The following is a 14023-nucleotide window of genomic DNA, read 5'->3' on the forward strand; positions in this document are numbered from 1 at the left end:
TCTGTTTTTATTCGACATTTTAAGACAGAGCTGTGTTATAAAACATAATTACTGGCATAATTCAGTAACTAGTGTACGTCTATTCCCCCTCAGGCCTGTGAGTGACCAGAAGAGGGGCCTATTAACCTCGGCCTTCGGCCTCGGGAAATAGGTCGCTCTTCTGGTCACTCAAAGTCCCTCATGGGAATAGACATATACTAGTTACCTCGTTGCCAGTCAATATGTGTATACTAGGAATGAGTACTAGTGAGTACAAGATTGAATACTAGACAGTACTGGTAGCGAGTACTTGAAATGAGTACTAGGAAATGAGCACACGAAAGTCCTAGAGAATGAGTACTAGCGAGTACAAGGAAACAAGTACTAGAGAGTATTATGTAACAAGTACCAGGGGACGAGCAATTGGAAAAGAGTAAGTACTAGGGAACAGGTTCTAGAGAATATTGTGTAAACAAGTACTAGGGAATGAGTACAGAGAGTACCAGGAAATGAGCACTAAAGAATATTATGTACCGAGTACTATGGAATAAGCACCTGGGAAAGAGTACTAGGAAACAGGTACTAAAGAGTATCATGTAACAATTACTAGGGAATGAGCACTTGAAAACGAGTACTAGGGAACGGGTTCTAGAGAGTTTTAGTAACAAGTACTAGGAATAAGCACTAGGGAAAGAGAACTAGGGGGGCTATACCTGGTTGGTTGTTTTGCTGACTGCACCAAGGTAAATGTCGTACACAGCGCTACTCTCCAGGGGCTTGTTGCGATATTCTCCATACATCTGGTCATCGCCAACTTGGAAAGTTTCCGGGAGGTTGTCCTTACTGAATTCTCCTGCCACGTATAGATCAGGTGACACATCCCTGCGCTTTTTGTTCCCTTCTGTTGAGGGTGTGATGAGAAGCACACCAATCTGGAAGTCCCTGTGAAAAAAAAAAAAAAAAAAAAAGAAATTTGACAAAAATAATGATTTTCAAAAGGAACTGGCAACAACGGAATGATAAAACAGTGGTTGCACTGTGTCTGTCGATTGGCGGTTTGTTTGTTTGTTTGTTTACTTGTTTGCTTTTTGTGTGGTATGCATGCAGATAAGTTGGAAAGTTCGTATTTATCTGCTGGGTTTATGGCCCAAAATATTTTATTGCGAGACCAGCAAATGGTTTTCACTTTTATATCAGCCATCAACAAACTGCCCGTGTGGTGCCCAGATTGGATTGTTCCTTTATATTCCAGTCAAAGATCTACTTGATACAAAAGTTAAAAAGGAAGCGGGTGGGGAGGTGGGGGGGACGCTAAACATTTGTTTGTTTTGCCTTATTATTTGCAGAGCGGCTATACTTACGTAACGTAGGTCGAAACAGCTGGAGGGGTTAGTGCAATGGTGACCGTTGAAGAAGTCGTTAGGGAGGTATCAACAGTTGGCTCTTTAGGTTTCTCAATATCTAGTGGTATCCAAAATAATTACACAAGTAAACAATTATTCATAAATTCCCCAGACAGTTTCTCTACTCCTATTCATGGTGGAGAGCACGTCACGTGGGGGTGTTGAAACGGTTGATAATGACCAGCTGGAGCTGTTTATAACCAGCTGGCTTCCGCGTGTCGAGCGCGCAAGATTATCACGCGAAACGCAATTCATAGCTATTAGTAACAGCGCATAATCTATTTCTAAGCGCGCTAGCGTACACACAACCCACTACATCAAACAGATTCTTCACAAAGTTTTTAAAAAAAATATTTCAAACCTCGAATTTTCAATTGTCAAAGTGTTTATAATTGTATTTTTTAAACGTTCTTTAATGAAAAGGGCATTTATGAATTGGAATAAAAGAGGAGTGACTCGTTCTCAAACGTCCGTTTAAGAATTCGTCGCTACCCTAATGCCCTTTTTATAGAATGCAAGTACCGGAAAAAATAAATTTGTACACTTGAGCAAGGCACTCTCTCCACCAACGAGAAGAACTTACCTGTCTCGACAGAAGTGTATATCTTCATCGTTGCATATGGTCCGACTACCTCATCACCACCAATAAGAACAAGGCCAGCTACTTGAATATCATACTGTGTGGATGGTTCCAATCCTGTCACGTTTTTCTCAAAGATTGAGAGATTTTCTTCGGTGTACTTTTCCTGGCTCGGGTCGAAAGACTTGTCATAGGGTTTGTCCAGAGTTTTGTACCTCATCTGACGAGGAAAAAAAACACAGCACCTTGTAAACCATTACTGGTGCTATGCTAATTTAAGGCAATGTACACGTTTGGTAATTGTCAAAAGATCAGTATTCTAACTTGGTGTATCACATTACATGCATAAAATACCAACCCTGTGATAGTCTGTGCTCAATTGGTCATCAAAGTTGCAAGAAAATGAATGAAGGGCAAAAAACACCCTCGTTGTACAACTTTGTGCTTTCAGATAGAAATAAAAGGCTTCAGCTGAAGTCTTTTAATATTTAAGTGAGAAATAACACTTTCTCAAAACTGTTTTACTTCTCAAAATGCGTTATCAACAGCTTGCCATTGCTTGTTACCAAGTAAGTTTTGATGCAAATACTTATTTTGAGTAATTACCAAACGTGTACAGTGCCCTTTAATGGGTCTTAAAATTTGCACATACATGTAGCTCTGGATTTGTTCTTAGTGTGAATGTTCCCTTCGACTGGCCGGTCGTCCAAAGTTACCTTGAAAACTGTGATGATAAAATGCTCGAACCTTACCCAATAGCCAGTGATGTCTCCATTCCTGTTCCCACATGGGACAGTGGTCCAGGAGACTGCGATGCTGGTTTTCGTCTTGTCCACCAATTCAAATCCTGCAGGAGATTCATCTGGAGCTAAACAGAGAAGAAGAAAACAATTTTTTTTTAAATAACATGATGTGACCTCATCATTAAGGGAACATTACAGAATTGGTGAAAAAAAATAAGACTGGTCAAAATCACCGATTTACACAAAACTTACACGGTCTAATGATGATGATAGTAGGAAACATCCCTTGAAATATTTCTATCTGAAATGTCATATTTGATGAAATTAAATAAAACTGATTTCCTGTTTCGAGTTTATCACTCATCGAGTGTTTTCTTTAAAAATAATTTTTTTAAATCGATGTCATGCAAAATATGACATCGGTCAATCACCATTTTTGTTCAGGACCCAGATGGCCAATCCATCTCGAACTTCTACAGGTTTGTCATTTTACATGTACATGTATGTACCATATGGAGGATTACATTAAAGTGCTTACACTGCCAGCAAATGTTTTGTCAGCCGAAAAAAAAGAAAATTCTGTAATGTTCCTTTAACGTATTAGATACAATGTCTTAGAAATTACATTTAGAAATATTCACAAGGTTGATGCAGATGAGTGGAAATTCAGAATTGTTCAGTGGGATTCAAAAGTCTGTTTGATTGAAACAAGGGGTAATGGAAGTGGGAAACACCCAACCACCACAGCTCTTCAGGCATTATTTCTTTCACCAGTCACCAGACACCAAGGCCACTTCATAGTGTGGGCTGCAATATTTGTCAAGGGGGCCGCCTACTCCTGGGGCTGAAACAGGGTATAGGTACCCCTTTACAGTCCATACCATAGAGTTATATATAAGAACTAGAGGGCCCACGGGTGGTGCTTCGTGCACAAAAGCACGGAACCGCAAGGAGACACGCGTCGCGTGCGTGATTATGTACGAGCGTTGAATATGAAGCACAAGTTGGAGTTTGTGTTTATTGAACGCTACGTGCTGCCGTTTTGTTCAACTTACAAAATGGCTGCACAAACACACGCTGTTGGATGCCAGTTTTGTCAACTTAGAAAATGGCCGCCTGCGCGCATGCCGGAGCGCGTATATAGGCCAGTGCGCCCTCTAGTTCTTATATATTACTCTATGGTCCATACGGATGTAGGCTTGGGTATCATCCATCAGAAGCCCGGCTGGTAGAGCGGAAATCACTACCTCCCCAACTTTACATTCAACGCATGCTACGCATGCAGTTTTAGACAGCAATGTTGTTGTTTTTGCAGAGAGACTAGCCAGTCTCTCTCTTTAACGGCTGCATCTTACGAGTGTTGCCAAGGACAGCCACCTTTAATGCTGACGTTAATATTAATAGCTGGGTTGCAATACGCGTCATCGACCGCCATCTTTGATGTATTACAAGGGAAAAGTGCACTGTATACGCGCTGCGCGTGAATTGCTCCACGCAGAGTATGCCGATGCTTATTCAACCAATCGTTCGTTCTTAGTTTTCGTTATCGGGGCCTGTGTAACCGGGCCTTTAGACACTCCGTCTTGTCTTAGACACTATAAGACCTTTTTGCGTCCGCGTAATTCATGTCTTAATTCTTAAGACTGTCGTGACTTGGACTTTCAGGACTCATTTTGAGACTTCAGGCTCAAACATTCAGATCTCAGTCTCAGTCAAAGATCTCTATTTCAAGTCTCAAATACGGTTCTCAACCTTCGTCCGACATATTTCTAAAAACATCAGTACATGACTATTTCGGACTTTTCTCTTAAAAACAAAACAAAAAAACACAAAAAAATCATACCATAACAGATCAAGTCTTTACAAACAACACAACAGGGTACACAGACAGTCAACATTTATTATTTTCACATACAAACAGATAAATGACCACATGAAAGGTTATTTTACAAAAATTCTTCTTACAGGGCATGATGGTTTTATCAATTGTAAATTATTTCAAAAATGTTACTCCCTGAACAACGATTTATTTATGTAAGCCCCTCCACAAAGTAATTTGAATGAAGAGATGATTAAAAAAAAATTTGTTTACTACAAGTTCGCCCAAAACAAGGCTAAAAGTCACTCTAGGTAAAGGGCTAAAAGGAAGAAAACGTAGAAATGTAGTAACTCAGTGGAGCTGAAGGTGGAAGTATTCTTCCTCCTAAAAGATGGCAGATCATAGGATGAAGGGAAACATGCACCAGGCAAGGAGTTCCAAAGAGATGCAGTACGAGGGAAAAAAGCTACTGGAGTAGCTCTTTGTTCTACATCTCGGCACAGCCACAGTATAAGGATGAGAACAAGCAGAAAGCCTGGTCTCTCGCTCAAACACCCTGACAGGAGGAACAAGCTTAGATAGACTGGTGGAACATTCCATGATATTGATAAAAACGATAAGCTGTTCAAATTCAAATGTCCAGCACTTCGAAGTACTACGGTTATGGAAAAAGAACAGACTGCGTATTTGGAAAGGTTTGCAGTAACACCATAGATAGATGAAATGGTTTTTTTTTTTAAACTGTCCTCGCAGCACAAAGGCTAAATTACAACAATTTTACATAAATTTAAAATTTGAAATTAAATAGAAGGCAAATTGGTAATAAAAAAAAAAAAAAATATGTGAAATAGTTAAGCCACTAACCTAAATTTACACATTGAAAATTGCACATTGAAATTGAATTACTTTTACTCAAAAATGGTGTGACAATACAACAAAACAACAGACAAGAATTGAAAATGTTACAATCAAGAAAAACAAGCAAAAAAACCAATGTAATGACTATCTAATGAGTTGGGGTGGTTCTGAAAAGAATCGTTGGTTTCAACTCGACGTTTCACTCAGTATGCTCTGATCGTCTTCTGGAGAAATTGTTTATTATTGCGTGTTATTCAAGGATTATTGAACGAATTCTCTCCAGTGTTTCAGCGCTATCTCAAAAACGCAACCACTTCTTGAAAAAAAGGTTTTTTTTGTATATAGGATTAAAACAATTGAACGGTTCCCAAAATGGATGACAACTCTCATTGGATGATAATCAAAGGTAAAAATGGATGCCCCACCAACACTTAATGCAAAATAACTGTTGCTGATTTCTGACCTTTGCTAGACGTCGTACTACTTTCTGATCGCTCTTCGCTTAACCCAGCTTCGCTCCACGTCCAGACGTAGACGGTGTACGTAGAGTAGGCATCCAAACCATCCAAGGTGATACCAGGTGTGGTTTGGTTGACACCCTCAGAGCGTACAGGGGAGCTTATTGGCTCACACTGGTCTCGGTTGATCAATTCATATTCTATTTTGTAGCGTAGACTGCAGGGGTTTTCAGTCACGTCGGTTGCGTCCCAAGTAACTGCCAGCGTGTCCTCAGTTTCAGTGGTGGAAAGATTTTCAACAGGAAGATGAGCTGCACAACAATGAAACAAAACAGGTTCAGAGATAATAAAAATAATAATAATAATAGTAATTTGGGGGGCTAATCGTCCTTACTCGCAGCTAGAGCTGAATTGCGAAGGAAGCGGCTACAACATGTTCGAGAAGCAGGCATGCAAGGGCGCATTCAGCTGCCAGCCACATCAACCCATTTTGACCACGGAGCACAGCCAAGATCGAAAGTGTTTGATTTTTTCCTGAGGGAGGAAAACCGGATAGTCTGGAAAACCCTTGTGGCACAGCAGAGAACCAACGCACAACTCAACTCACATATGGCCCCGACCGGGAATCGAACCGGTCACCTTGGTGAGAGGCGAGCGCTTTACGCACAAGCCAACCGTGCCACCCAGTTCAGAGATCACACTACTAGAAAAAAAAATTGTGCTTAGCAGAACAAAAAGTTTCCCAGCCACAGTGTCACTAATAATACATTCACAGAAAATCTCTAAGCAGAAAATGTTGGCTTGAAATTATCAGCACAGCAGAAATACAGCGGGTAGCCAGTATGTGTGACATGGTAGTTAAGCTGGTCACCATACTTAGGTAATCACCACGTGTGTGTACTTAGCTACTTTGTGGGCTTAAAAGTAGTTCTTCCAACAAAAATCAAAAAGTTCAGTTTCACTTCATGTAACAAAGTCCCCTTGGCACTTAGAATAGAATACACAGGCATACAGTAAAATTACTTAATTCAGTTGTCTGTAGAGTGCCAACTTTCTCTAAATTGTGACAAAGTTCCTATCATTTTATTATTGTCTTTAAAGGTTGGTTTGATGGCGCCAGTGCCTATCTCTCCCTGCTTTCTGCAAATAATTTCTACTAAAGGAAACTTACTTTTTCAGTCAGCCTCGTCATTAATCCTTTGTATTTTTGTTTTTATCTTGTTTCTTTGTAATGTTATTGTTATTGTACAGCACTTTGATCCTTGTTAAAGGCGTTTTATAAAGACCATTATTATTATCATTATTATAAGAATACCTTTAGTCAATGTGGTAAACTCTATTTCTTCTGTGTATGTTCCGACATCAATGCTTGTCGTGGCCGCTACTTTAAACTTGTAGTCAGTGCAAGGAAGGAGGTCGTTAAAACTCAAATATCTTGCAGTAGTTGTAGCAGTTCTAGGAATTCCAGATGATGTCATCAATTCGTAGCTGTATTCTGCAATGACCCCTCCTCGACTGCCACACGGCACCTCGTCCCACTGAAAGCTGACGCCCGTTTCAGTTAAATTGAGGTGTTTTATATTAGCAGGAGGCGCTGACGGGGCTGTTGGAAAAGTCATTTTTTTTATGAACTGAATAGTTCTCTTTGCAAAACACACCACAAAGATATGGATTGGATAAAACTTCAAAGGCACTGGAAACATTTGGTAATTGTCAAGGACCGGTATTCTCACTTGGTGTATCCCAAGATATGCATAAAATTACAAACCTGATTGTGAAATTTTGGGGCTCAATCCACACACGACCTACAGTTTGTGGTAGGAATCGAACCAAGGTCCACAGCGGTAAAAGGCAAAGAAAACACCACTGAGCCAACCTGGGCCCATCAATTTCATGGCTCTGCTAACTGCCGAATTCTGAGCTTACGATCACCATTCTCCACTTGCAAGGTAAGCGCCGAACTTCTGCGCTAGCCTTGTAAGCGTAGAATGCCTAGCAACATTGAGTATGCATGCGCACAAGCCAAAAATCCCTGCTTACACGTGAAATACGCTTGACATAAGCGCAGAATTCTCTGCTTCTGTAAGCGCCGACTCTTTTCTTACGCTAAGCAGAATCATGAAATTGGGCTCATATCCCAAAACTGATGTCTTTATAAGTAAATTGCTTACTTTTACCAGCTGTTGTACTATTCAATGAACGCTCTTCGCTTAATCCAGCTTCGCTCCACGTCCAGACGTAGACGGTGTACGTAGAGTAGGCATCCAAACCATCCAAGGTGATACCAGGTGTGGTTTGGTTGACACCCTCAGAGCGTACAGGGGAGCTTATTGGCTCACACTGGTCTCTGTTGATCAGCTCATATTCTATTTTGTAGAGTAGACTGCAGGGGTTTTCAGTCACGTCGGTCGCGTCCCATGTAACCTCCAAGGCGTCATCCTTTTCAGTGGTGCTGAGATTTGAAACAGCAGGATGAGCTGCAAAAATAACAAAAACACTGAACTTATTATTCTTTTAAGTGCGAGTCCTTTTCTAATGAGGCCAACAAGAACAAAAAATGTGTTTCCTGTAACCAGACCAACTGTTCCAAACATGCCGGCTGATGGGAGTAAAAAAAATCATCCCAACAGTGCAAAAGCATTGCATCTCGTTTTGGCAAAATTTTCTTGCAAGAAAATGCTCCATGCAATAATAACGTTGTTTTGTGTGTACATTTTAAATCAGATACACTATTTGACAACTTCAATAAACTCATGCGTAAGGTAGATGCTATTTCAGGTGATAACACTGGTTTCTTTTTTCACTCACGCAGTGTTATAAAGTAAGTGGGGAAAAAAGTTACTGAAATTGCCCTGTTCTTATACCTTTAGTTGATGTGATAAACACTATCTCTTGACTGTAAATTCCGGTGCCAAGCCTTGTCTTGGCCGCAACTTTAAATTTGTACTCGGTGCACGGGAGAAGATCATTGAAACTCAACGACCTTTCGGTCGTCGTTTCACTTCTATTTCCGTTGCCAGATGATGTCATCAATTCGTAGCTGTATTCTGCGATGGCCCCTCCTCGACTGCCACACGGCACCTCGTCCCACTGAAAGCTGACGCCAATTTCAGTTAAATTGAGGTGCGTTACATTACCAGGAGGTGCAGAGGGTACTGTAGAAAAACAAAACAATAAATGGATTAAAATAACAAAACCTAAAGATGACAATTGATAACTAGAAATTTAGTTTTTGTAAAAACAAACACAAGGTGTTCGGACATCAATGGGGTCAGTGTTTGAATTGATGAAAAGATTGTAAGCTTGTAAAAATTCAAAGAAATCAAACGCACTTTCTAGACTCACAAAGTATCAATGTACTACATTTATATAGTTTTTACTTCTACCTCCATGGTTTTAACGGGAAATGTAAAGAACTTCCACACAACACACATCCACAAAAAATGCTGAGCTGAAAATCATAATAGTTGTGGTTCTCAAGATATTTATTTTCAAAAGTAATACAAGATGGTTGAGCCAGATATGAAAATTGACATTGTTGTGTTTAAAAGTATTTGTTTAGTGAACAAAACAAATTGAACTTACAAAATGTCTTCAGCCAAAAAGGACATCATTTAACTTGTCACAAGACTGCATCGTTGACGTCATTATCATTAATTGAAGATATAGATATTTTTCGTCATTTTGATTACTATGAAACTTTCCAGCTGTCTCCACGTGACATAGAATGTTTAAATTATAAATTTGACAGAATTTTGTCATGGTTTTTCGAGATAATAAATCAGGCCTCATTGTATGGGCACACGCAACAGTTGGCATTGTGGTTCTGTCTGACAGACGCGCACATGTTATGCACTGAGCTAATCTTTGGACTACCGACGTATGACGTACATTCCAGGCTGGTCTTTTCACAGAGCAATGAATTGAATGACAATTAATGTTTTTAGTGCCACCATGATGATGTGACTAGACGTACTGCTTCCTGGACTTTGGACCGTATTATAATTGGAGCGGAACTAAAAGCCACAGCGTTAGCAGTATATACACAGTTTGAATGCGGGTCCAATTTCGACCAGAAATTAAAGTCAAACTGCCATTATCTTTGTACAGCAATTTTTGAATGGTTAACAGACCTAAAGCTAAAGCACAAATTTTGACTTTAGTATTTTTAAAAGTAGTTCTTGAGATATGAATTTTTGTAATATTCAACTTCCTGTTTAAGCCGCAAGTCAAGGTCAAAGGTTGTTGAACTCTGTGTATTGTTTAAAGCTTTTTGCAAGAAATGTCCAATGAGGTAGACTGTTAAAATAGCTACTGACGCCTGCAATTTGTTAACTTAGTTACACGAGTTACTCATGACTGGGCCCAATTTCATAAAGCTGTTGAGCAAAAAATAGTGCTTGACGAAGTTCTTTGCTTGGCATTCAGTGGGGTTAATCGAGCCACAACAACGCAAATTTAATGTTGAATTTTGAATGGTAACCTGTTTCTGCTTAGCGAATCCTATTCTGTGCTCAGCAAGTTTCTGTGCTTACAGGCTTTATGAAATTGGCCTTGAATTGGTTAGTGGTGTCTTTATAAGTAAATTGCTTACTTTTACCAGCTGTTGTACTATTCAATGAACGCTCTTCGCTTAATCCAGCTTCGCTCCATGTCCAGACGTAGACGGTGTACGTAGAGTAGGCATCCAAACCATCCAAGGTGATACCAGGTGTGGTTTGGTTGACACCCGCAGAGCGTACAGGGGAGCTTATTGGCTCACACTGGTCTCTGTTGATCAACTCATATTCTATTTTGTAGAGTAGACTGCAGGGATTTTCAGTCACGTCAGTTGCGTCCCATGTAACTGCCAGCGTGTTCTCAGTTTCATTGGTGGAAAGATTTTCAACAGGAGTGTGAGCTGAGAATGTAAAAATAAGAAACCACAACTTAGTTTGTTATTTCTGTCATTTCGTTAGAGAAGTTACCCCATAACCATGTTAAAGACACCGGACACTTTGGTAATTGTCAAAGACCAGTATTCTCACTTGGTGTATCCCAACATGCATAAAATAGCAAACCTGAGCAAATTTGGGCTCAATTGGTCATCAAATTTGCCAGAGAATAATGAAAGGGGAAAAAAAAAAAATAATTGCATTACTTTCAGTGCTTTCAGATGCATAATAAAAGGCTTTAGCTGAAGTATTTTATGTTACTTGAGTGAGAAATTTCTCAAAAACAAAGTTTCTTAACAAGCACTACGAGAAGATTTTTCTCATTTGTCTATTTTCAAGTGAATAGAGTTGAAAGGTATAGATGGATTGCACTAAGCGTCATCAACCGCCATATTTGATGTATAAACAATGCAAAAGTGCATACGTGTACGCGCTACGCACAGTTCTTAGCCAATGATAGCCTTGCACGCGTGCACATTTCATCAAATATGGCGGCTGATGACGCTTAGTGCAATCCATCTATACAGTAGTGTAACTATCAGTTACAATTACAAAGGCAGCGAGGGTGTTTTATTCCAAAACACAAGATCGCGGGACATGTGTGGTCGTTAGTTTACTGGCCCAGTCATGAGTTTACTGGCCCTGTCATGAGTTTACTGGCCCAGTCATGAGTTTACTGGCCCAGTCATGAGTTTACTGGCCCAGTCATGAGTTTACTGGCCCAGTCATGAGTTTACTGGCCCAGTCATGAGTTTACTGGCCCAGTCATAAGTTTACTGGCCCAGTCATGAGTTTACTGGCCCAGTCATGAGTTTACTGGCCCAGTCATGAGTTTACTGGCCCAGTCATGAGTTTACTGGCCCAGTCATGAGTTTACTGGCCCAGTCATGAGTTTACTGGCCCAGTCATGAGTTTACTGGCCTGACGCTAAAACCAATGGCCTCGGGCCTGTGGTCCAGTGTTAATTTCCAGCCCTGCATTATTGCAAAACTTTCAGTAAGTACCTTTAGCCTCTGTGGAAAAAGACGTCTCGTTACTGTATACTCCAATAGCAACACTCGTCCTGGCCGCCACTCTGAATGTGTAATCACTGCAGGGGTGTAGGTTGATGAAAATAAGAGATCTTGCCGACATTTCTTCAATCATAGACGTTTCGTTTGACTTTGTGAGTTCGTAGCTGTATTCGATGATGCCTCCTCTACTGCCACATGGAACCTCATCCCACTGGAAGATGGCGCCAACGTCTGTGACATTGAGATGGGTTACATTTGCAGGAGGTGCTGAGGGTGCTGTAGAGTAATGATAAATAATTATTTAATAATAATAAGAAGAATAGTAACAAGTTCTTATATAGTGCATTTCACAATAACCGTCTAAATGCGCTTTACATTAGTGCACTGATCATTGGGCCAATTACATCCCTCTAATCTTTCTCAGCTCTACAACCTGGGTAACCTAAGTGCTCCAAAAGCTTTTTCATTCACAATATGAACCTCGACCCTCGCAGGTACCCATTTAAAATCCTGGGTGAAGAGAAGCAATTACAGTAAAGTATCTTGCTCAAGGGCAGAAGTCACAACCGGGACACGAACCCACGTACTCCGATGAATTACCACCAGAACTTGAATTTGATGGTCTTAACCACTCAGTTATGACATCCTACATTTAGGTAGCGTTGGCAAAACTACCACTACTGGTAGGCTTACTCTCTTTAAATAAAGACGAGGTACAACAATAGAACAGCTAGCACAGAACTTTATTAATTTTGGTTTTTACCCATACACCGATGTGTGTTAGCACTGTATACTCAGTACTTTCCCGAGTCCTGTGAAAAAATATCACAGGCATGTTACTCGAGTGGGATTCGAACCCACGACCCTTGCAATTCTAGAGCAGTGTCTTACCAACTAGACTACCGAGATTGCCCGGCAGCTAGAGGCAGTTCGAATCCTATGTTTTGGCAGCGGGTACCGCAACGATATAATAGATGTTAAATTTGCATCGGGGATAAAGAATATTAATTTCGGTTTTTACCCATACACCGATGTGTGTTAGCACTGTATACTCAGTACTTTCCCGAGTCCTGTGAAAAAATATCACAGGCATGTTACTCGGGTGGGATTCGAACCCACGACCCTTGCCCAGAACTGCGAACTGCTTCTAGTATGCTTACTATTTTAACTTTATTTTTCCACAAGAAATTTATTTCTCCTCAAAGATGACATTTCAGACAGAAATATTTCAAGGGACATTTTCTACTATCATCATCATCGTTAGACCATGTAAGTTTTATGTAAATCCGTGATCTTCAATAAGTTTTTTTTTCATACCAATTCTGTAATGTTCCTTTAAGACAGTAGAGGGGGTTATACATGACACTTTTAATTCTTTACCTCGTTCCGCTGTAATGAACTCATCATTAATAACGTCATTCAGGTAGAGTCCGAGGCCGGCTTCATTTCTTGCCCTGACTCGGATCTTGTAGGTTGAATAAGGGACGAACATCGATGACTCAAGATCGGACTCCTGAAATATAGAATCATTGTCAAATTATACAGCAGATAATAATCGCATGAAATAAGACTTATTTACATATGTATCTAGTGAACATGCAAACATTTTATTTAAAGAATTTAATTTAAGAATTAAATTAATACTATGACAAATTTTTTGAACAGTGCTTTTCTTTAAAACAATCAGAATGGATAAACTGTCCCTAGGTACTTATGAATAACGCACCTGTAAGACAAACTGAAATGTTTCTGTTGTGTCTACATCCATAAACGTATCAGAAACTTGTTGACACTGATCCCTGTTAATGAGCTCATACTGCACGGTGTAGTTGCTAACGGGGCACATGTTGGAAGCTAATTCCCACGCAATCACCCGCTGGCTGTTTACTGACGTGATTATGGGGTTTTTCACTTCAACTGGTACTGCATGTAAAATACGGTAACAAATTCAGAAGGGAAGGTACTCTTAGGCTACCACTCCTAAGTCAATGTCAATAAAAAATTACTTGGTTTGTACAGTGGCTTTCCATAGTAAGAAGCATTTGGAGAATCCTTCAACTTTGAAGTAATGTGGTAATAGAAAAAGATTTTGAATTGAATAGAAAAATTTTGAATTTGAGAGACTTTAATGTCAGAATCGTTTTTTTTTTCCAGACCAATTACGGTTTTTTTCTTTCTTCCTGTGTGTACTAAACGGCTCTAGATTTTCGGTGATATCTAAAAAACGCTTCCACTT

General features: G+C 40.0%; 1 protein-coding gene across 1 annotated transcript in view; it reads right to left on the bottom strand.

Annotated features, from left to right (window-relative positions):
• Positions 1–13680, bottom strand: part of LOC117297517 (receptor-type tyrosine-protein phosphatase T-like) — a 39290-nt gene extending 25610 nt beyond the window's left edge. Inside the window, exons 1-10 of the mRNA XM_033780601.1 lie at positions 13514–13680; positions 13168–13300; positions 11779–12063; positions 10435–10740; positions 8705–8995; positions 8012–8317; positions 2715–2830; positions 1966–2182; positions 1341–1440; positions 693–921 (exon numbers count right to left, since the gene is read on the bottom strand). Of these exons, the coding sequence (XP_033636492.1) occupies positions 693–921; positions 1341–1440; positions 1966–2182; positions 2715–2830; positions 8012–8317; positions 8705–8995; positions 10435–10740; positions 11779–12063; positions 13168–13300; positions 13514–13633 (2103 nt within the window). The 5' untranslated portion in view covers positions 13634–13680. The remainder of the gene's footprint in view (positions 1–692; positions 922–1340; positions 1441–1965; positions 2183–2714; positions 2831–8011; positions 8318–8704; positions 8996–10434; positions 10741–11778; positions 12064–13167; positions 13301–13513) is intronic.
• Positions 13681–14023: the final 343 nt, after the last annotated feature.

The sequence above is a fragment of the Asterias rubens genome, chromosome 12, assembly GCF_902459465.1.
Source record: "Asterias rubens chromosome 12, eAstRub1.3, whole genome shotgun sequence".
In the NCBI taxonomy this organism is placed as follows: Eukaryota; Metazoa; Echinodermata; class Asteroidea; order Forcipulatida; family Asteriidae; genus Asterias; species Asterias rubens.